Source organism: Sipha flava, unplaced genomic scaffold (assembly GCF_003268045.1).
Source record: "Sipha flava isolate LNK unplaced genomic scaffold, YSA_version1 107_pilon_pilon, whole genome shotgun sequence".
NCBI classification, from domain to species: Eukaryota; Metazoa; Arthropoda; class Insecta; order Hemiptera; family Aphididae; genus Sipha; species Sipha flava.
Genome location: NW_020271724.1, coordinates 1,099,421 through 1,126,043, shown reverse-complemented (window position 1 = coordinate 1,126,043; position 26,623 = coordinate 1,099,421). Strand labels below are relative to the sequence as shown.

The window sequence follows — 26,623 nt, the reverse complement described above, 5'->3', positions numbered from 1 at the left end:
ATAAAACGATTTTGTTAGTACAAATGATTTGTTTTATTTTAGAGAAACTATACTAATACGTTATTGTTTATTATCGTCTTGATTCGAAACCGGTAAACTCATGTTTTTTTTTTGATTTATCAACTGTGTAGATAGATGTATAACATCGGACGACGTTTAAGTGTATAAATCAAAAATTGTTCGATGTATTTACTTATGTATGTTATAGTTTCGACAAGATTGCGAAAAATCGGTCTCTCGTCAACACTCCGCGTGTGTAAGTTCCCCAGTGAATGGCAATACACGGCGGTGTGGTGTAAAAAAATAAATATAATAACAATTGTAAATAATCTCGAGTATTACGAACAACATTTCGATAGAGTTCAAATAACGAACGGTTTGGATCCGACACGAATAACACGCTACCGCCACAAAGTTTATCCAACATATATAGTCCCCCAAGGATATTTACAGACCTTCAGTTACGACCGTTTTCGTACCCATACACGCTTACAGAAAATAAAATATAAATACGAGACGCACGCCTTACGAATTTTCGGCGTCTCACGTGCGTTTTTTTCCATAATTTTACATTTTTCGTACATATCATCGTCATCACCGAAATCATACCGTAGGCGTAAACGTGAAGTGAAATATTTTCGTCCACAGATTGTCATCGGTGATGGGCGTTAGGAGTTCGAATGCCTTGATAGATGTCAACCGTTATTACTCAGGATTATTAAAGTATTGTAAAAATATTTAATTATCGGATATTTCATTCAAAACTGCGTGCTTAATATTTAACGGTCGTTTTCCCGTATATTGTAATAATAATGGTGCGGTTTTTTTTTTTTCGAAATAAAATTTCAACAACCACCATTCAAAGCCGTGGCATGATGTAGTATTCGCACGATATATGTTATAGTATATTTTTAAAACGAAATAGGTACTACTACATTTGGTAGTACCATGAACACTATTCGGACGTTTTTGTACAAATAATATTATTCGTTTGACATTTTCTAAACTAACGATCTTCCATAACTTTTACTGTACGCCAACACACAACATTTGTCCTCATTCCAGCCGCCCTTATCTTAATCTCCGTCGTCGGTACTTATGTTGCATTAATATTCTTTTTGAACATGGTTCTTCTCTGCTCGAATATACCCGTCACAGCCTTTATCCTTATCCCTCGTTCCCATAAATTCACTCCTTTAAATAATTTTCATTTACCCGTATCGTATGATCTTTCCGTTGTTGTTAGTTTGATCATTTCTCGGACGAGCTTCAACTCCCTCACCTACATTAAAATAATTATTTTCCATTGTTATAATCCTCGGTCTTGTATACATCCACAGATGTCGGAGTCAGATGATCATTCCGTCACGTTGACCAACTTGCCGCGTGACATGTCCGGCCATTACAAGTGCGAGGTGTCCACGGACGCTCCGCTGTTTCACACGCAGATCAAAGAATCGTACATAACGATAATCGGTAAGCTTCACTGCCCGGACGAACAGTAATAGTATCAAATGTATTGTCAACGTTTGTTATTGTATTATTACATATATGGACTGTTATACATCCATGGACTGATCTAATTTTGATGAAACGCTGCACATAATTATAAATTAAAATATGTATACAATTAAAGTCGTTAATAATATCATGTAAACAGTTCACAGCGAAAATTGCTGAAAAATATACGATTTTTCAATAAATTATTTCATTGCACGGAATCACGATAAATACGATAAAAAATAAAAAACTTGAAAGACTTTTCCAAGTCAATACGTTTTCAGCCATAACGGTAGATATTTAATTTATTTTTATTACATTCCAAACTATACACGTTGTTCCCTATCGGGTAAATCCATTTTCATGTATTCCTTATCATCGTATGTTGAAATTATTTGCAATAAATCAATTTTTTTAATCAATTCATGGTTAAATCAAAAACTCGATTCAGTTCAATTTTGACGTCCTGTGAAGACATAGAATTTCTCCGTAGTTATCGTGCTATTATATCAAATTTAACTATATGGTACGAATAGCATTATATTATGTTAATCGTGCGCGTGTACGCCTAAATCAACAGGAGGTTATTTTTGTATCCAACAGATTTTTATTATGTACGGGGTGGGGAACATCGGAGATTCGATGACGATACCGTTGTGACGACCGCGTAGGGATAGAATAAAAAAATAGAAATTGCTGCCATCATGTATGACCACTAAAAAAAATTAGATATTCAGCATGGGTAATATAGTGATGTTCGCCTATGTAAAAAATGACTTGGTTTCCCGTTGGCTTATGTGTTAGGTATCGAAAGCCTTACAATAAATGATTTCCTTTTTACAGAAGAACCGCAGACGCCACCCTTGATGATTGCCGGGAAGCTCAAGTACAGCAAAGACGAATCGGTCAGCATCAACTGTACATCATACTCGGCGTTTCCCGCTACCAACCTCACGTGGTTCATAAACGACAAAAAGGTAAGCTGCGGCAGACCGCTAAAATGGAAAATCTACGTTTTTCCTATACAGACCTATATATGATAGTATAATATGGTTTAAAATTATGTAAAATTATTTTTATTGTTTTCATTGATTTACATGAATACAGATAAAACCAACAGTGTGTGGGTAGTTGGAACCTCTAATCGCATAAGTATTAAAAGGTCTTAACAAAATATAACTGAAATTAATGTTACAATAAATGGAATAATTAATGTTAAAAAATATTTAATATCAACTCTATTATAAATGCAAAAAAAAACCAAAAAATAGTAAATATCAATTTCGGCTCAACTTTCTGATATATTAAGTTTAATTAATACAATTTTTTCATACTACTAAATTGGTCATAAAACGTCGAAAAATGTACATCCAAGTCAAGAAGAAAAAAACTTAAAGTATGGTTTAAAAATAAATAGTTAACATATTTGAACCTGACAATCATGAATATTAAAATACTGCAACGATCCAACGTGTAATTTTTATCATGCCCCGAAGATATTGTTCCAGATTTATACAGCTATAAAAAAGGATAAAATATATCTGATTATTTACAAATAGATTATTGTATAATTTGAAAGATGAATAGCCAGATTTTCCAATTTATCGTATGGTCACTTTATCAGAGTGTTTAGTTACGAAAAAAAAATCATAATTTCGCGATAGTTGTTAAAAGAGCAGTTTTAGAATAATATAAGCGATAGAAAACATATAAATAGAAAATTATTCTCTTTGAAATAACCGATTCGTTGGAATTGAGGTTTTTTTTTAATCGCGCAAAGTAATAAATAAATAAATAAGGACAATTATGAGAATAATAATAAATAAAAACGCGTCGAAATCTTTGTCGCATGGTTTCAACCACGTTATTAAAACGACGCGATTTCCGTTTATTATAATAAAAATATTATGCAAATATCCACGCGTTATTTTCATATAAATAATGCACGCCATATAATCCACACTGTTCGTTAACGCACATGATACGGATGCGAGAGCATATAAAATATAAATAATAAATATAAAAAATTCATGGGCCAGTGCACATCGTATATGTACCCACGCGAAATCATGCTTACAATAGTATATCGTTAAATTGTTTTGTTTACTCCTTACCGAATAAATATTTTACTAATCGATTTGTCGTCGGAAAATACTTGTATATTATGAGCACATGAACATTGGCAAAATAGTGGCCTGCACCAACAATAATAGGCTTAGTCCAGGGACGGTAAACCTATTTTTTAGTTTTTGCGTGTTGAAAAAATTAATTAAATGGTGTAAATATGAAATAATTAAAAAATACACATGTATGAATCATAAATTTACTGTTGAATGATACTTTGCATTATATTTAAATATTTATATAAATATGTGGTTGATAGGCTATTATAATAGGTTAAAGAATAAAAATGAATAAAAGTCGATAAGCCATAATAAAATAAAATGATTCTGAACTTATTACTAAAAAGCAATATGTACCGCGGTCTACGACTATGGTTTAATACAATAGTATAAATATTATGTAATAATAGTAATGATATACAATATTATAAGTAATAATAATATCGTACAAGCTTTTATTTTTAAAAAATACTACTACTCGAAATAGTTAGATAACTATTTTTGTGTACACGTATATAAACGATCATGTACGCGGTACGCCACGTCACTTCGTTAATATAAATGCTAGTTTTTCTTATAAAAAAATCGTATAGTTTTGATGAAAATCGTTCGTTGGATCAAACGTGCGCGGTGCGGTATTGTGCAGTAAACATTCGTGGAGAATACATCCATGAATATATTTACACAAGTTATCACAATTGAAGGAAAACATTACACTGAAAAAAGAAAATGCTTGCTTTCAGAGTTCGGGTACCCGAAAGAGCATTGTAAAACATTTCAGAATAAATTACCCATAACCGTGTATTATAAAACTATAATGGTATTTATTAATTTTTTTTTTTTTATTGTTAAGTATAAAATTATTCTCGAAAAAGTAATGATCGTAGCAGGGGTTTTAAATATTACACACGACATTTTTGTGGGAAATATACATTTATATTTTTATCATTACGTATTACGAGATATTTTTCTTTTACAATTCGCTGGTATACGTACACACGAGAACGTATTACTAATTGTTATTCTAATGAACTCATAACAATCCCCAAGCCAAGTTCATACACCGAAATCTAGTGTGTTTGTTATAAACTCAATTTGCAACACATAACCTCATATCTCCGCTTTTGATTATTGTACGAGTGTGTATGTGTGTGTGTGTGTGTGTTTGTGTGTACGCGCGCGTATGTCATTACCGTGAATTTTAATTTTCTGTACGCGCAAAAACTTTAGAGACTTATTATTTTATCTTGGTAAAAATGATTCGTGGATTTCGCAACTTTCGTGAAACTAAATTGTTCAAAAACAAATCGCAATACACCTGTGAAATATAACGCCGCAGTACTTTATACGATTTCACGAAGATGGTTAGAATATCAATTATATTGCGAGAACCCTGTTGTTGTACATCAGTGTTTTTCAAACTTTTTAAATCATCATACACTGGATTATTCACAACATTTTCACTACATACGTCATCAGTCACAAATTACTTGCTAAAACCTTTTTTTTCTTTATAGAACATTATTTGTATTATTTATTTTTTCTCGCATCCCTTTACTTATGAGTAGTGGTCGGAGTTTTATAATTTTACATATTTATTTATAGTCTATGCAGTTAAATGGGAGTGAGCTATCTTGACGATTCTTGAAACACAGAATACAAAAAAAAAAAAATGTATTTTGCTTAAAAAAGCATATTTTAGGGGTTAGGAAATATTCAATACGTTAGAGAATATTTGAGAATATTTTTTAAACATTTTTATTTTTGTTAAAATTTTTTTCAAAGAAAATAATTTATACCATCCATTATTTTTATGCACATCCATGCACGTATTACGTACAGCGGCATATTGATGATATTGATTATCAAATACAATATTCAAAATATGAGTTAGTTTTATATCCTTCCAGGTTGTTTAAAAATTAATCACTAAATATCAGGGGTAATATACGTGTGGTTAAAATTCGCATTAAAACCATCAAAAAAGTTATTTTAAATCAAATTAATAATAACATTTAGTAACTGATAAATTTAAACGAAGTAATTAAATTTTTTTTTTTTACAGAAAACTGAAAGAATATTTGTATTTTTAAAGACATAAATCATCATAAATTTGATATTTTTAAAGAATATTTAGAGAATATATTGTCTTTTTTAAACGACATAAAAACATAATATTTTAAGGATTATAAAAAAATATGAGTCTTATGTATTTGTTATGGATTCCGTTTTTTCTCAGTATCCGAATTAGTCCTTTATCTTCTATGATGGTTATAATATGCCTGAAATTATATGGTCTGTAAATAATAATAGTCTCTAGTATAGTTCCTGTATTGAACTCAGAGTTCCCTGTGTCCATGAAGAATTTGCCTAACAGGCTTCTCACAGTACAATAGCGTCTTCAGTTGTCGTAACTTGGTTTCGGATTTTATGTTATGTAATCTTAATGATTAAAGTGTTGAGCCAGAAATTGAACCCTTAGTCCCTTTTGATTCCTACCACCCTGCGTTAAGTATAAAATATGTTATAATGACACCGGTTATGCCGTTTGATTTAACTCATAAATTCTTGAAATTTAACAAATGTTGCTATTATGAAATCAATAGGTACCTATCTTCCTTTAACAGGTAAATAACATTTTTTGGTCTCGATATAAACTCCTCTGTTTATGCGTTATACGATGCTCTCTATTTAATTTTAATCAAATACGTTCCTTATTCCTCATTTATTAAGTCCAGTTATTTTTTAGGTCTCCAAGTACACATAAAAGATCTTATTTTCCAAAAGAAAGAAGCATATGTGCTCTTTAAATCATCAGGTTCCTAAGTTCACTATAGAGAGTTTCCCTTCCTTTCGGCACTCTGTAAATTTGAGGCTAAAATGTGCTTCAGAAGCTTCAATTATCTTTAATGCTGAAAAGTAATTTAACAAAGAACTCAAGAATTTTTGGGTTTTTGTTAGGAAACACAGCTCACCTAATCCTATTCCAAAAATTATATCCCATAATAATACTGCAGGACTAAATGAACATCATTCTGTCAACTTGTTTTCTTCCTTTTTTTGATTCTGTATATACGTTTAAGTGAAGAATTTCTTTATAGATCATAAAAGTAGGATTAAATTTCAATATTATTAAATGTCACCATATGGCTTTTACACAACATAAATCCCCAAGTAATTTTTATTTAGGAACTAAATTGAACAACTTTGCAATAGCTACATAAATCTTTCTCTGGTTTTGTTATCGCTTAGTTCAAACTTACATATTGAGCGCAACTGTATGTCACTTAAAATCTTATATTTTATTAAACGCATAACGACAGAGTTTAAATTAGCATTTTTCCTAAAGTCACTGTACTTGTCGTTCGTTAGGCCTATCCCTGAATACAGTTCTGTAATTTGGGATGAAAACGCAAAAATGCTTGAGTAAGTACAAAATACATTTTTAAAATATGTCAGTCATGTACTTAGAATTAAATGTCCTTTTTATAATTATTTACTAGTACTGTAGCATCTCAAACTAGATTCACTGGCTGGTTGTATTTCTAACCTTAAATTTTTATCTAAATTATTAAATGGACATTGACTCACTACACTTACTCTCTCTAATTTTTTCAAATGTCCCTCCTCGCTTCACTCGACAACATACCACATATAATTAAGCTATCTCCTCCAATAATTATGGTTTAAATTAACCACATCAGTGTTGTACATTTATTACCAATTTTGATCTCTCCTTTTCAATTTCGCAAACATAACCAAGTACTTTTAAGATTATATTTCACTCTATATCATACTTGTAATTTTAATTGTATTAATATAAAATGTAAACTAAACTCATGCACGTATTTTATGCTTAAATTAAATTAAATTATTAATTTTTTTTTTTTAAATATCAATAAATACGATTTGAAAACCACCAGTGCATATCATAAAATTACAACACACTTATTTTGCAGTTCGCAGATGAAACGATACTCATTAAAGAATTATATAGTATACTAGAGTAGATGGTCAAATCAACGAGTTTTCATCAACTAAATCGAAGAAAATCCCAAGTGTGTACTATGTCAGAAATGTATAACATAGTCGCACGTAACAATTGATAAATGACCGGATTTGTTATGTGATAACGAACCCTCGATGACATGCTAATACATATAAAGTGAAAGGAAATTTATTTTATGTGAGACAATATTAAATAAACACTATACGCTACATATGGCCGATGAAGTAATTTTTTATAACAAAAACGTTTAATTGTTATTCAGTTAATCGAAATGTTTAACTTAATTAGTTCTTACCGATTATTCGTTTTAAAAACGTGTACTTCATTAAATAATTACCATTTGTCTTTCTTTTTTTTTTTTTTTTTTTTTTTGTCATTGGGATACACTTTCTTATCAAAAAATAACAATAAAATTACATTTTCATTCAGTACAACATTGCACTTACGTAATTATACAGTTGATTAAAAATGTATTAATATTAAATAATATCAATAAAAAAAAAAATGTCTACACTATACCTGAAGTCAAACTGGAACAATCGAAATTTAATAAATTTATTTCATTAGAATTTTGCATCGATAACATCGGTTATTACAACATGTGAACTGATTTATAGTAGATATACACATACTACGTGACGTTTTTCTTGGTAAACAAGCGGTTTGAGGTTAGATCTAACGGATTTCGATACGGCTATACGCTTTGAGATTTGAACATAATTAGAGTTCTAAGTAGTTTATATATCTCCACAAGCTAACTAGTAGACAAAAGCAAAATCAATGTAAAAGCAATACTTTAACTTTAAGCAAAATTAATCGTATACAACCGTATGTATTAGTTTTTTATAGATATCGAACCATATTTGTGATGTAATGTAAATTTGTGATGTCGATTTAAGCACGTTGTATGAGTTTCGAGTAGTAGGTATATAATTAGATTATGATTTACTAATTTAAATTTTTTAATTTTGTGATTTTAAATTACTTTGAATACCTTTACCTCAAAATAAGCATATATAATTAATAGTAACGATAGTATTATTATCAAAGTATAATATTTATAAGATGCTTTTTTTCAGAAGTTCTTATATTATGTCTATTATACAAGTGTTACATGTATAAAAATACAATTTAAAATCGATTAAAGTTATTTTCAAGATGAACTAAATGGACCATCGGAGATCTTATTGTATGATAAAACTAAACGGTATAATCTAAAAAGGTTTAAGTTGATGAACCATAATATCCATACATATTTAAGTAATTTATATCAAGAAAAATATTCCTATAGTTATTGTTTAACGATTATATTTTTTTAGTTTATGTAGTAAATTTAATATGCCTTTTATGTTAAATTTGAATCTATTTTCTTACAGGTTTATTTTTGAATAATAACTGAAGATAACTTTTTTATTATTATTCCTATTTATTTAGAAAATGTTCTAGTTATTTAAGTTTCGGTAATTTTAAACCCCTTATAGTAAAAGTTTATAGTTTTTACTACTCTTAAGATTCGAAAAGAAAAATTTTATTTGTAATAACTTGACGTAAATATAATATTTGTCCTCTGTTTGTTATAAATTTATCAGACTGTGTGAGTAAAAAAATACGCAAATCAATGTTGTTATTGGTATATATATATATATAATGGACATACTCAATACCATGATAGACCTGTTATTCATAATATTCTAATGTATTTGAAAAATAATTAAAATTCCTCTAATTATAAATCGTAATAAAAATTAAGTTATAATTATTGTTTTTAACAAACAAAAATTTAAGAAAAAATAACATTTTCAAATAGTATGCATCTATACCTACCGAGTTTTAGTATTTTTATTAATTAAGATACATTTCTAATTAAAATCTCCTCAACCTCTTTTTTTCTATTTCTATTTTCTTATAATTTCACTGTCATTACTTTCTTAGTCGTTATTTAATAATACTTGTGTACAATCTAGCATTACCTACTATACTTCCATGAACTTAACCAAGCTTCATTATCCATGTGCTGCAGTTTTGGTATGTTATTGATGTATTTAAATCGTTCGCAGATGGTTAGGTCGTTGAATAATAATAACAATAAATTGTCGCACTGGGATCGTTTTCGTGGGAAACAACATAGATGATTTAAATTGTTTTTAAGTTGAGGAAAAACTGAATTTCAGGTGTCGACCTTTTTAAAGTTCAATATTAAATGTATTTGGGAATTAGTGTCTCCCATCCTGAAAATAATTTAGCACATTTCACTACAGATGTGTGTACACTTAAACGAAGATCCCGAAAAAACTATAACATTGTGTTGTATATATTTCAAAAATATTTTATTTCTTATTACTATTGGTATTTATCAAATAATGATTAAGATCTATAAAGAAAAGACAATCTTCTAAAGACGAATTACGCAATATTCGAAAAACATAATACATTTTATTTGCTGTGCATGATATAAACATTGTATACCGTATAGTAATATTTTCGTGCATCTATTGAGTTTTTAAATGTTTTAACAATTTGATTGTTAACGGCTATCGATTGTAATAATTAATTTTAACGAGACTCTTTAATGTTTTTGTATATGGATTCCATAGCAGTTGTTAACGTAAATATAAAGTTGTCACGTGAAAAATGACAAAAGTCGATGGCAGCGATTATAACAATAACAATAATTATAGTAATATGAATAATCATCGTCACGTTTACATGTTACAGGTGAACAATTTGACCAAGTACATCAAGACGGTATCATGGGCCGTTAACGAAACGGACGGGCTTCAGACCAGCAGATCACGATTAGAGACGATTGCCCGGCCCGCGCTCTTTCCAGGCGGCCGCATGACTGTCCGTTGCGAGTCCAATCAGTTTCAGCTGTACAAAAAGTACTCGGTCATCGAACTGACGGACGATTCGCCCCGACTGGCCCAGATGATCAGCCCTACCACCGTGATGAGAGCGGGTGAGTCAGTTTTTTTTTTATAACGATCACTGTACCATCCGTTCGATACGGATAAATCGTTATTGCAATTTATATTCAGTACTCGAATCGGCAATGTACACAAGAAATCCGTTAAATCCGTTTGATAGCGATCATTACTTTTTTTTTTTTTAAATTAAATTTTAACGAGCTTAGATTTTTTCTGATTACTTGTTCTCAACAATAGGTTTCCTCGATCTCATAAGGTTTTCATTTGTTTTACACAATACGTATGCCAGTGCCTGATTTGTATCCGTTGATTTCATTTAAATCGTGAAAAATGTTCTTTCTAAATGGCATCCACCAAGGCGAAAAAATTATCAAAAATACAAGATATGCATATAGAAATAATAGGGTTGGTTATCATCGATATATTTAATGAGATGTTGAGCAGGATAATTAAAAGTTCGAATGAGTAAAAAGCAAAAAATTAAAAATTAATAATATACTACCGTGCACACAATAAAATACTTTGAACAATGTAATATGGAATCTTTAAAACGTATTATGTGCTTCAAAATTTTGATGTTTAAACAATAGTACCTATGAGCATTCAAAAATATTTTCTTTATAATAAATTACATTTTGAAAATAATAAATGATATTCAAAGTGTGTTTTATTTCAACAAAACAATAGTAATGGTAGCTTATATTTATTATATTTATTTATTCTTTCTCTCCTCTGATAGCAGACTTACAAGCTTCTAAAATGTCTATGAGCGATATTTTATAAACTAACGTTGTTTATCTCTATTATACTTATCGATTGTGCAATAAAATGTAATATTATTTTTGTTCTTAGAAGTATTGTTTTATTTATCTACAAAATATTTATTTATAAAAATATCAGATAAATTATCTAGTGTCAACTGTTATATTATGCTTACAGCCCTACTACCCCAACTTGAACACGAGATATTCACCTACGGAGTAGAGTCGTTGAACATTTTAACAAGAATTTTTTTTTGAAAGAAACACGGTGGAAATTCTATTTCAATGGACAGTTTTAATTGGGGATTGGCCATCTGTTATAATAGGGTGTTCGCAATCGTGAAAGTAAAATGTGCAAGCGTTCCTTTTAACAAATGTTTAAAAAGTTTAATATTAGATTGAGATTTACGCTTTTCAGAGAGTTCGTGAACAGAAATTTCATCGTATTTACTGTATTCGATTGTTATTTTAGCTTAAAATATCAATTTAAATCTATTATACATGTTTAGTTTCACTCAAAATGTAATTTTAAAAATTTAATTTTCTCAGATCAAATAATCAGAACCTGTTGCAGTTGTACAGTTTTTCATTAATATAATTTTAAAATTACTGAGATAAAAAAAAAAAAAAAAATATTTTTTAATTATTTTCAAACTAAGAATATTTAATTAACATTTAAATCATATAGGTTTATTATTTTTAAAATAGATACAAGTAAGTGTTGCGGAGGTACAAATCCAATGATCACCGAAACGGTCGATTATTAAATCACGTTTAGGATGCTGGGAGAATTCCGAGAGTAGGTTATGCGACGGTGAGATCCTAGAAAACCAAATCATAGAAGACGCGCTTCTATACGGTGTAGAAATTTTCTTAAATTATATAATATCATGTTTAAATGCATATAGTATCCACACAAAGTCCCACCGTAACGTTCTAAATTATGTTGTAAATTATGAATACGTATATCACCCAAAGAACGAAACGCATTTCAAAAGATTCAATGAGATACAGCGGGTTTCATTCGTATAATCTTAACATCACTATCGGTTCTAATCGTTATCATTGCGGTATGCGATATATATTGATCGTGATGATCAACGCGCGCGATCGCTATTGCGGAGAGTCACGTACGTTATTCGAACGATCAGACGAGAAGTATCGAATTATACAGGCGCGAGATACGGTTCGGCGGGGCTTCAGTCCTTTGCACTTGCCCCGATAACGAGTCCATCCGTACTGTGACACTAGCGACATGAATACTAACGCAAAATGTTATTTCGTACGATTGTGCGATGTTTATAGGTGGACCTCAAGCGAATGCAGCCGACCGGTCCGTTACCAGAGCCGTTTTAGTCGTGTTGGTCACATTTGTAACCGATCGGATAGCGCTGTCCTTGTCTAGATAGCTTTAAGGTTCGCAGGACACGCAATAGTCTCACAACCATCTACGCGCTCCGACGCACTGTAATTATGTTCTAATAATATACGCAGGTCGTATTCGATTTATAAGTACTTTACGTGAACAATAAACGTATGTATAAATAATTATGTATTTTATAAGTTTGTGAATTCGATTGAATATATAATGTTAAGTGTACGATTATTATTAATATTATTATAACTAATGTTATTATTAATGTTTGTGTGCCGGGAGAAGACAGATTTGTGTTTCGGCCGCAATTAAAAAAAAAAAAAAGTGTTAAAAACCCTGTGCCCAAACGACCGTAACGATCTCGTTTTCCACAGTAAAAAAAAAAAAAAAAAATCAATATATTTCGTCGATTTAGATATAATAATATTGTTTATCTACGCTACCCATACCGTCATGAATACATTTAAATATTTATCAAATTAAACTATAATATTAATTCTACTATGAAATAGATTGATTTACATTGCTAAAAAACTATCATTGTGTAATTATATATAAATTTATATTATAATGATGTTTGTGTTTTCATTAAGTTGTTTTCGTTTTTTTTGCTTAAATAAAAATTGAGTTATAAATGTTTTGATTGTTATGCATTGTTATACTTACGTGTTTTATTTGTATGTCGTCACAAATAAGTTCACTGTATCGATTATGTCATGCATTTAAAAGTTGTGAAAAGATAACTATAAGATGTTAAAATCAAATGTACCGTATAGTATTAACTGAATAAAGATTGATGATGGAAAACTTACTGGACCAAGATAATCTTTATCTTTTATGTATATTATTAAAACGTGAGGCAATTACTTTGGACTTTTATATTTGAAATTCCATTGGACTGATTTTCATGATTTTTTTTTTTTTTAATGCAAAAATGCAAGTACCCTGTGTGTAGATGAGTCATCGAATAAGAAAATTCCGAAAATTAGTTAGTAAAAAAATAGTTATTTTAATTTTTTTGGTTTATTTAGTTTATTTCATTTCATTATTTCCATTATTGCAGCGATTTTCAGTACTGCATATATTTTATGTCACATAGGTTTGAAAATCTCTTAATGTCGACGGTTTACATCGTTTAACGCAACGCGCCCGTGTATTCATCGCAACGCGCATGACCGAGGTATAATTCATCGACTTCGGGTACGAAGATTTTTACGTGTATACCTATCGATTTGTTCTTCTTGGTAATCGCAGGAACTGTCTTATTTTTATTGTTTCCTTGACAAACATGCATCATAAAATTTTCATCCACGGGATGTACCATCGTTAAATATTAACCGTCCGCTCGTTAACGGTTTTATTCGCGTCCGACGAAATTGAAGATACGCACATATATAATTCAATAATCTGATAGTATTGACGTGTTCAACGTTCTCCATTTGCAATATTTTCCTGTTACTACCGAGGTCCAATCAAATGAGACGATTTATTATTTATCGTTATCGTACCGTTACACAGAAAACACTAGGCCACCAATAATATACTCACGCGAATTTTCTCACAAGACTTGTGCGCCACCGGTTTACCGGTCTTAAGATAAGTTATCCGCAGTGCTCGACTTAAGGGGGACGCAAGGGGATGGAGTACCCCAACTAATTTTCAGAAATGTTAGCGTTCCCCTACTACTATTATGTTATAATTACAACATTTAACAAATTTTGGGGACGCTATTTTTTTTAAAAGTAAATAGAGTCCCCTTCTTTAATTATTCCAAGTCGAGCATTGGTTATCCGTACGTTGTTTTTGTTTTTCATTTTTATCCTAGATTTTAAATACGAACACCACGTTTCGACTGTAGCGTGATTTCCGTTTATTAATCTAATCATTCGTAAATGGAATATCCCGAGAATATACGCAGAAGGATAATACTCTGTACACTTTTCTCTGTGTGTAATGGTCGCGGAGCGTGTGACTTGATGGCTGTGAATAAGTTGCAGAACAACGTGTCGTTTCCGGTGTTGGAGACTAGTGAATTCCGGCACAATAATATTTTAGCCATAGGTGAATTGCGGCCCGAGTAATTATCATTACCTATGTACATATTGGCCATGCACCTGTTTCTAAAAACGCAAACAAATATTATTAATATATGAAAATATTATTGTTATTATTATAATAGTATATGATATTCTAGAAATGACAAATATTAATAATACTAGAAAATACGTTATGTTAATACATTTATATTGCGATGTTTACGTATTATATGTAATATATACATTATTGTATGACCACGAGTCGTACGTACCTTTCATAAACTCGGGTCACAACTCTTCTACGATGGACTTGATATAGTGATACATATCGTAGAAAAAGTCTTACATAAATCCGCCTTGCGCATCGCATAGTTCTCGAGAAAAAACAACAGAAAGTTGAATTATACGTTTATTCGTTATTAACGTCACCGAAATAAGTCACATGAATGCTACAGTAGCAGGAGGGGATATAATTTACGGTCCGTTTGCCTAAGAAGAGAAATAAAACGTTTAATATATTATAAGACATACGCGGATCGCCATAAAAACAACGTAAAAAAAAAAAAAATCGTGTTTTTTTACATTTTGTTTTTAAATTCCATAAATTTCCTAAAACATGAATAATATTACTGATACAACTATATAGAGCTAAATCTGTTCTAACATTGTTAACGCCACAACATCGCGGTGTCACGGTTCAATTTCTTATCCATAAATTGTGCACAGTACTGTGGTTGTATTATTATAGTATATATACATCGATATGTTATCGAAACGAAAATCAGAAATTCTATGTTAACCCTTTATGATCCTATTCGAGTTCTTGAAGTCCGAGATTCTCGCGGAAGTTAAGTCGTCCTTTATTTTGGTTTTACTACACAGGGTAGTATATTCGTAGTGAGACGATGGGGTTATTTTGTTTACAATTTTGTTCAAAAATAATATTAATATTGATATTTATTTTTTTTAAGTATTTTTTTTTTTAAGAACTAATAATAATATATACAATATCTATTGATGTTATAAAATAGGTAACATGGCTAAATTATGACACGTCTGGATTGCTTGTTTAAAGGGATAGTCTGAATGACACTGTGTAAAGTTAAACATTATTTACCACCACATAAATTATTGATAGCAATATCACACACACGGTAAACGTCTTACTCGTAGTATATGTGTCATCTTCCAATGTGTTAGGAATCGGTTTTTTATCCTCACAAATGCAAAAAACTCATTTGGACGTAATACAAAAATCAAATCTTCAACGCAAACTACCAATGGCGCACCATCTTTATCTTGATACCTCATGTAGGTATACTGTTGAAAATGAAAAAATAATTGATTTCTGTTTTGTTTAAATTAACAGAAAGAATAGTACCGACATATTTATGGCGTAAATCATATATTCATGCGATAATAGCTAAAAGTTCTAAGAATTATAAGTATAATGAAATACAGGCGATAAACCTTAAGTTGCTGTATTAACCGCTTTTTTTTTTCATTAGTACGTATTGTTATTTTTAGTTCTAGGTACGATGCACTGCTCGAGTCAAAAATATTTTAAAATGTAACGCAATATGAGACGCCGTGAGACTTGTCGTTTTTGACGGTATATTTTGCGTATACCCGCGATATAGGTTACTAAACTTAAACGTAATCGCTGTACATATGTATAAAAATAACATATACAACGGTGTAGGTATAATCATGAATATTCTCAAAGTTTTGTTCAAAAATTTTCTCATACCATATTACGTGCTTTACTATTCAATAACTTTTCAACGTTTTTCACAACATCCTTCTATGAAAATGACACGTTCAGTTCTCTACATTCAAATACCGTTAAGTTTAATAACAGTAATGTATGTGATAGATGCATTGGTTATTTAAATATTCAAATTCAATGCTGTAGCCTCATCTAACGATTGTTTACTACACGATTTTCACTTAGGTATATATTCATATATAGGATTTCAAAAATAGTAACAGGTACTTATTATGATGTAACAACATAAAATTAAATAATACACTTAGTTAAGTACGAAGTTGTGATTTTTTTAAATAGAAGTGTTAAAATAGTGTTTGAATAGTAACAATAACTTTCCTCAGACTTATACTAACCACCAGCAATTATATTTTATATTTTCTGATCAAAAAACGTGAATTAACAACGTTCTATAGAAAAAAAAAAAATCATTTTTATTTTTTCCATCAACAAATTGTATTGATTGTGTTCAATTAACGATCGCTAAGATAAAACACAGTTTGAAAGGCGTTTGAAACACGGGATTCCTCTGAAAAATTTATATTTTAAACGTTTTATATCACCACGCCCATGTATATTATAATTGGTTTGAGTTTAAAAATATTATAATTATGTGCACTTGGACAAGCTAGGAAAAATAAAACAATCTGATATATTGTATACACGTAAATGTATTTAAATTATTTAAAAATCAAACACTCGGAGCATGATATGAATAAGAGTCAAAAACGTAGTGGACCTAACGCATGATAAATAAGTTCTCTAAGATCATCGCAAAAGGTCGACGGTTGATTTTGGTCGGCGCAATTCCGGTGTGAACGTGCAAACGAATACACACAAATACTTAATAACAAATAGGTCGTAGGTACGGGGGTTTGAAAACATTTTATACTGTCATAAAATGTACAGCGAAAGTAAAAAATCCGGTAAGTTTTATCTTTATTCTTACGGCATAGTACCCGTTATGCCTGTGTAAACATTGTTATCGTGTCAAAAATATTATTTTCAGTCAACAACAAGCAGCAAAGAAAAACAAAAATAAAATAAAATTATAGTCTCTCACGACGAGCAGCGCTCACGCGTGTGCGTATGCTAAATAACAGTAGCGGCAGAAGTGTAGTGAATTAATGGTGGTAATCTACCGCAAGCTTGTACACCAAAAGTAGGAATGCATACAAAATAAATAATAACAATAATAATAACAATAGTAATAATATTATTATGATAACAGAGAAACTTGTCGGCGGTGAGATTGAAAAAATACTGCACAAGGTCGGAACGAAAATTTTCGTAACGTTTAAGTCGATATACTTGAGCATACATACCGTAGGGTTTAACGTGAGGATAGGACGTCATCGATTTTCGAATGAGTTACGGATTCATTGCATCATGACAGTAGAACGTCCTACAAGGATTTTTCTACAATCTGAAGATAGTTATGGTACGCGTTTCATACAGTACTTATCTTTTTCAACAATTTTATTCGGTTCGTCTTGGCCTAAAACTTTATGGTTCTTAATATTTATTTCGATTGACGGCGAATCTTTATACTGTTTGATTTATCATTTAAACGTGCCTATTGTCAAATTCTATAAATCATCGGTTTCTGTCAAATTTAAATTGGAACTACGAAGTTTATATGAACATCAACTTTACTGAAGAAATAAATCCTACCAAATGGCTGTAATCGAATTTTAAGAAAACTAAAACGCAAAACTAAATTCTTTATCAAAGTGTAATTTTTGAATATTATACCATTGAGATTGAAAAATTAAAAAATAAATAAATTATAATTATGTTAAAATGGAGTATCGTATTGAATAAACTATCAAAAGGAGAAGGTTAGAAGTATTTTCATTAGTTTATACACAAAATGAACTTATACTATAGTTATAATCTGCCCCGCAATTTTCTTCTCTATCCATGATAGAGATCGTACCCCACTACAGGGTATTATTAGGGAACGTGTTATATTTATTTTATTTTATATCTAAAGAATATTTTTTACTTTTTATATGTTTATCAAGAATGCAAGTCACTTTTAATAAAGAGTCGATGAATAAAAAACCCTTCCAATGACATAATGGAACCGATTAGAAATATTACACACAATATTTTACCACAGCTGTATACTCGGGGAGAAACTTTATTTTACACCGAAAAAAAAATAAATATCAAAATATTTTTGACGGGAATAATGTATAATTTGTTTTCTTTCCGAATCGTTAAGTTCATAAATTTTTACAAAATATTTATCACTCTTTAATGATAAATTTACTTGCTTGAAAAAGAAAAATTAATAAAATAAATAAAAATAATTTCAAACTTTTCACGCGAAAAATCTAATAAACTTCCATCATTATTTTACTTCTGCGCACTTCTGTTTATAGCGAGGAAAGAGAAACAATTTTTAAATGTATTAGAATAACTGTATATATTTGTTTTCAATGTTAATAGGTTTGAATCAACTATGGATATTGTAAAAAAAAAAAAAAAAAAATAAAAATAAAAATATTCAATTTTATATTTGTAATTAATTAATATTTATAAAATGTTTTACAAAATTGATGAATATAACAATACATGATATATTGATGACTGTAAAGACTGTATATTTTCAATTTCAATTATAATATTACCAAATTATGATTTTCAAAAAAGTGGTTATCTTAAATTGTTAAGAATTTTTTTATGTTTTGATAAATTTTTGTTAACTTTAAAATGTTTTCAAATTCTTTCTTGGAATTTTCAAAAACTGTTTCAACGAAAAACCAAGAATGATAACCATATTATGAGTACGTATATATTCTAATAGTTTAAAGAGATTCAATAATATAACATTTTCAAAGAAATCCTTCTTTCTGAAAACGTTTGATCATTTGAGCAAAGAAAATAATGTTAAAAAAATAAAATATTGTTATTAAATTAATATCAATCTCACTTTTGCTCTTATTCGGTAATCATGATCAAATACAATAAATAGCTCGTTTATTTCGAAATATGTCGAATAACCGCAGCATAAGCTCTGTGAATGTTATTTAAATTGATATCTACTAAATATGGATAATATTTGTGATATTATAATTTATGCACGTTTAGGTTTTTAATACTTTGCTAAATATATTCCTTAGAACATCAATAACTAAGATAGATAATGTATTAAGTCTCGATTGAATTAGAATTATAGAGTCTAATCCAGAATCATGAAGGTTGACTTTCTTTTCCCTGAAAAAAATTACCAAACTCCAATACGGACATCCCTTTTACTGCAAATTTAGATTAGTTTTCAAAGTTTTAAATTGCAATGTTGCATTTTTTTGAAGTTTCGGTCTTAGCTTTTCTCAAAACTTTTTCAAAAAATAAGTTTGTAAATGTACAAATATAAAAAAAATAACCACCCCTCAATTCTTTCATAATAAAAGACAAATTGTAATTCTGATGAAATAAATATACGGGTAGTTTAATTTCATCACAAATAAAAATAATCAATATTTCGTGTATGTAACCGGTAGGTGTTGTATTTATTACTAATTTCTTAATTTAAAATTAAAATGATGATTAACATGATGCGAGCGTGATGTAATGTAGTATTAGAAAATACATTATGATCTGACAATACATATTTTATTATTTATAATTTCTCTTGTGCGAATAAAATAAAGACTTATTACGAACGAGCATACCGAAAAGGATAAGAATATGAATTTTTAAAAAAAATAAATATTTTTCAGAGTATTTTCTAAACTTCCAACGTTTTACTTAGTTTGGTTTGAATGACATTGTTTTAAGAGTTACCCTAACCATAGTGGTTATGCTTTACGTGTTCTGCGTATACAACTTAAGCTATGGGAACGCGTTACAAGTGCAATGGACTTAAAGTAAAACTTACGTGCAATTGAACGATGAAAAATGCGTGTACTTGCACACCATCGACGTGCAAAAACAGTTATTTGCCATCATGTGGACGAATGGAGGGAAATGATGTATGACAGTTGAATTACCATTGCGGGTATATCGGCTGCACTACGCACTATGCAACGAAATGTATCGCAGAGGTTAGCAAGGATACCGAAAGCTTTGAAAACTCGATCATCACTGTTCTGCTCTCGTATGCAAATTGGTTGTATTTATGATTGCCGTGGAATCTTTAGTTAACCCTAGGAGGTGTTATTATCCTGATGCACGTAGTGAACCGACCCGTGTGCAGTGTCAAAAACTGGCGTGCCGTGTTATCGTGGTGTACGAAATGTCTTCAATGCTCGAAGAGACGAAAAATATTTGGTAATGTGTTTTTTTTTTTGACGATCCGCCAGCGCGTTTCTCCCCGTACACACACAGTGGTCACGGTAAATTGCGTACGATAGCTACCAAATCCACTTTGCAATGGAGAACCAGTGAGATGGTGGTAATAAATTTCACTATATAAACACCTGCATACACTAATAGCAATGTAACTATATAAACGCACAAACAGGCGCGCGCGCGTGTAACTATATTTGGGACAAAAGTTGTTTTTGAAACCTAAATCTCTCATATGTACGACGCGCATTTGTTTCGAGCCCTCAGTGAAAGAGCAATCTAGAGCACACGCACATTTGCGTTTCGTGAAATCATTTTCATTCGTTACTATGTTCATTATTATTAACGGCTTCTTACTTTAATTCACAAGTACACACCTACAAACATGAGCATGCGTGTGAGCGCCTCTTGTGTTACGGCTCTAAGTTGGTTCAAAGAAGCGTGTCTGAAACATGCAAGTCTAGTGGCAAGGTAGTAGGTTCCCGGGGCCTACGTTTTTAACACAAAATCCTATCTAGTGATATTTTATTAATCTCAAATACGAAATTGAAAAATCGTAAATTTTAATATTATAAAATAAGTTTTCTAACATTAGTACCACACTGAATTCCTGCCGGTATTATCTGTATTAATCCTATAATTTTATATGATCACATTGATTGTGGGTCTTTCTCTTTATTAGGTAGATCATATTTCTATAAATAGTAAACACTAAATAACATATCAATGTTTATACAGATTGCTAGGTTTTTTGTAACGCTTTTCTTTATTTTCGATTACATTGATTACACAGTTCTACAGTACGCGTGTTATTTTGTGACTAAATTATACATGAATGCTTTTAAGCCAGGAGCGTATCCAGAAATTTAATATGGGGGGTCCAACATTTTTATTTTATCTGATAATGAGAAATTAAAATACACTATATACTATTATTATACAATTTACAATTAAATCGTTGAGTATGTAGAAATTTCAAGGAGGGGGGGAGGGTCCAGACCCGAACCTCCCTCCCTTTGGGTACGTCTTTATTTTGAGCAAAGACATTAGAGTTCTATTTGGAAGAAACTGACGAAGTTATTAATGTCTGGGGAGGTGAATCCAGTGGTGACGAATATGTCGTCGAAAATGATAATTGGTCTGATCATAATACTGGCAATAATATAATACAAACATGTCCTAATTGTTTTATTTATATGTAATAACAAAATATCATATTATTTTTAAGTTATCACTTACTATATAATAAAATAATTAAATGTTAAATTTCGATTAAGATAGATTTTATTTCAAGTTATTCAAGTATACTTGATTCTTTTTTTAAAATAATTTGTATATTATATTAATTTAAATAAAATATATAAAAAATCACAGGTTATGCTTCTTTGTAAAGTATATGATTTTTGCATAATTTGTTAAAATATCCGTTGATTTTTCATATGGGGTAAAAAATTATCCCAGCGAATGGTTACATTTTTTAAAATTACACGCGTCGGTAAAGATTAACAAACAGTTATTTTATTTTTGGAGAAGCGGTAACGATAACTCAAACGGTTTCAGTATCTGGACGATAGTACAATAGCTTACAGTGTCCTGTAAATACTCTGCTTAGGAAATACAAATATTTTTCGATATCGCCACTGCGCGCACAATGCCTAGCGGAATCCGTAATATTTAACAGAGTAAAAATATCATACACAACACTCCAATATGAACGACGCTTGAACTGTACACAGTACATAGTATGTATATAGTATATTTTATATAGTGTATAGTAATAGTCATTACAGTGACAGCAGTTATATCTATATTTCGACTATATACGTATATGTATGTAAATGATCGAAAACGGTGGTCTGCTACTGACGTGATTTATAAATTTTCTAAAAGTATATTTATCCAACAGATACACGTCGCCCAGCGTACAAATAGTATTCGAGTATTTTTGAAAATATAATGTTTATATATATAAACATTATATTTTATATATGTGTGTGTATGTGTAAGGTTGTATATGTGCGTAATATAAACACTAGCATATAGTATCGCTAAATCCCTAACAAAACGATACGTGTACGAGCATATATTTTTACGCCACAGTGGTTATGATTGACGATGCCTTAGTGTGTATACTGTTCGGGTGGGGTATTATAATATCAGGGTAACAGCCGGAATCACTGACATTAATCGACTAATTGGACAGAGATGTAGAACGGATATTCATCTTTGTCGACCGTAAAGTTTTAGTGAAAACTGAAGTTTAATTAAAATCCATCAGTCCAAATAAATTATAGAGCTACACGATCGAATGATGGATGGTAATTTTATGAAACATAAACTACACGTGCGATTGCTAGCAAACGAATGTCAGCAGTAGACGATGAATATACGGCAATGGTCGTAATCGAATGTCCAACACATAGATATTCATCGACAGACACTGTTGGGGTAAGTACACGATTCAATCATATAAATATCAAAGCATAATTATTAAGATGCCATCACAATCCGGTCTGCGTGGACATGTGAACGATGTGTGTTAAGTAAATTATACAGCTTACAGAGGACTACCAACTATTGATATATATTATCCCCATAGGCTTTGAAATTGATGGCTATCGATAGACGAAATATGTTTGCCTCTGATCATGTCGATACTTTTACGTGTTGCAACAGGAACTCAAAACACACAACTTATAATTAATCAATTATGTCTGAATTAATTGTCGAGCCTGCGTATCCACAAGTGTACTTCAATCGTGAATCGACCATTTCCAGGTATTAAAAGTCCTTTGATATTATAAGCACGTTATGTTGTCTTAATTAATTTGCTTCGTTGAATAATTTTCAAAGAATCGCAAATAAAATGTATTCCATTTCATTTATTATTTTGTCTTTGTTTACTCACAATTAAACGTAAATAATACTAGTTAAAATAATACACTTGCGCCCGGAAACCCCACAAGAAATAATATACTTGGAATGTATTTTATAATCGGTGATTAAAAAAATATAAAATTTAATTAAAATATCAAAATATCATCCCTTTTAAATTAAGCGTTCATACTTTATGGTTAGTGTTTTTTTTTTTTATTTTGATATGAAAATCGAAGAAAAATAAATATGCACGTATATATTTAATCTAAGAACCTTTGATGATTGAAAGAAATCGGGGCGTGATAAAAAGTCAAGTAAATAGATCAAACGTAAGACGAATATGAATTAAAACCCGTTTACAAGTTATTGGAAAAAGTCATTGGACTGTAGTTGGTGGCGGTTGTGTTACACTCACGAAGGCTAACACACAAACCTTATCTGTCCGTAGTAATAAATTTACATTTATTTGTATTTTCGTTAATAGAGTTAAACGAGTTTAAGCGTATTGTCCGCGGGCAAGCAGACAGCGGCGTGTATATGGTAGTGAATTGAATTAACGGCCGCAGATACATCGTGGACGGAAATACAGACGGTCCCTGTTGCCGTCACGAATTATTATTGTAATATAGAGTTTTCAATCAAATGTTAATACATACAAAGTATAATACTCGTATTTAAACCCACATGTTGTCGCCAGATAAGAAAGGGTTAACCGAGTGAACCTACCTATTGTTTCCCAAAATTTTAATCATCATCGTATAGTCGATGTTGTGTTTTATAATATTGTATAGAGTATGGAACATTAAATCTACGTGCTGCTGAATAATCATTAAATTAGTCGACGAAAATTTCTAGTGGTTTTTTTGTGTTTTAAAATATTAATATATGCATATATATTTTATTTTAACTTACATTGTACAATCTGTTTAGTATATAAAACGGTAATGACGATTAAATGGTGTATTTTTGCAATTAAACGCTATAAAAATAAATGTAACGTTTTTAATATAAATGTAATTCTCTAATCATTTTATGATTATATTATATTCTATGATTCAAATGACATTATAATTTCAATGTTTAAAATAAAATATTAATTATAATAAACATTTTTCATTCAATATTTAAAGTTTAATATTATATTAAATATTTAAAAAATATAATAGCTATAATAGTTATGTATCATTTAAAATCCATTGCGGGTTAAATATTTTAAGAACAATATATCTAAAAATAACGTTTTTCAATATAATTTTTTGAACATTTGGAGTACATTTAAATTTAACTTACTTACATACTAGTCAATATTTTTTAAGATTTTAAATGCATTATAAAAACAATGTTTATGTTACGTTAAATCACCATGTCGGATTTAATACTAGAATTTTGTTATGTATTATTGTTATAATATTAATTATAACGCTTTATACCAGTCTAACTTTCGGAGAATATTAGGGATTGACTCTTACCCAAATGCTATATTTCAAATGAATTGTCTTATACATTTTAATGAAATAAAAAAGTAATGTTAAATGTTTAACTATACGTGAACATTTGTGGAAAAGTAGTTTTATGAAAAAAGACAAATTCACGGTAGATTCAATTTGAAATTTTCGAACAATTTTTGAACTACATTCGCTTGGGTTGAAATCAATTCAATGAAGTTCTTCAATTAATATGAAATACAATTTATTAATTTGGAGATGATGCTCAACATTTGTAAAAAATCGCAGTCATCTTAAGATTAGCTATTTAAAATTAATTTTAATGAGGCATAAATATTGCAATTTTTAATTAATATGTATCACATGTACATGACACGTCTATATAGGAGTTATCATGTGCGTAAATGTGACTATACTATTATGATAGCTAAATAAATTATGAACATTTGATGAAAATAATGTAAACAAAAATATGAGTAGAAAATTTAAGTTATGTATAAGTATGTGTTCATTATTTTATATGTATTCATAAAGAATACAAAATAATAATACTTTTTATTCAAGATAAAATAAAATCAATATTATACCTATTTTTTATACCAATGCATTGCAATGAGTTTACATTATAATATATAAAAAGTTATAAAATATAACAAGTTTGATATTATCAATAATTAGCATGATGTTATTATCAAAAATATATTATTATCGTCGTGTATCGTCATTTTGGTAAATATTAAAATCGTTAAATATTTATATTATATCTTTTTATTTTCCTTCGCCTTTTTCCCAAATATTTGGGGTCGACCACCCTAGTCCTAAACCTCTATTCGTCTTGATTTTCTACATCCCTTACGCACACACAAACGGCCCTCATATCATTCTCAATTGTATTTAATGGTCACTGTTTTTGTCTTCCTATTTTCTCTCCAACGTTAACTTTCAAAACAACTCTTACTGAATTTTTTTCCTCTCGTCTCATCACATGCCTAAACCATATCAGTCTATTTTATCTCGTACTGTATTTATTTAATGTTTACAAGTTCTTTGATTATCGAGAAAGTTTACTGATAACTGATCGCTCTTTGCATGTAATCATGGGAAAATCACATATTCTTATTGTTAACTATTTATCTTATTGGTCACCACTTGATTATAATTAATGATTAAGGTATCGCCGTGTGTAATAGACCGATTACCCATTATCAAAAACCGTCAAATTAGAAAAAATATAAAAAATAATTTATTTTTTAATATTTTGGTAGTAGCTGTCAGTTTTATTTTTTATTTTTTTTATAAAGTATTTTCAGTATTTTTCTTATTTCAAGGTAATTTTACTAATCGTATACATGGGTAAATTGATTATGATTTCATTATAATATATATAAATTGGTAATTCTATAGATGTAACAGGGTATTATACATATTTAATAAGATGATTTGGTAAAATACTAAAGGCCAGAAAAAATAAATAAATAACTTATTATTCAGTGAAACCCATAG

General features: G+C 29.8%; 1 protein-coding gene across 1 annotated transcript in view; it reads left to right on the top strand.

The window, feature by feature from the left end:
- LOC112686043 (cell adhesion molecule 1-like) overlaps positions 1 to 13,107 on the top strand; it is a 41,275-nt gene extending 28,168 nt beyond the window's left edge. The window contains exons 3-6 of the mRNA XM_025558150.1: positions 1,341 to 1,476; positions 2,344 to 2,477; positions 10,348 to 10,591; positions 12,626 to 13,107. Coding sequence (XP_025413935.1) covers positions 1,341 to 1,476; positions 2,344 to 2,477; positions 10,348 to 10,591; positions 12,626 to 12,729 — 618 coding nt within the window. The 3' untranslated portion in view covers positions 12,730 to 13,107. The remainder of the gene's footprint in view (positions 1 to 1,340; positions 1,477 to 2,343; positions 2,478 to 10,347; positions 10,592 to 12,625) is intronic.
- Positions 13,108 to 26,623: the final 13,516 nt, after the last annotated feature.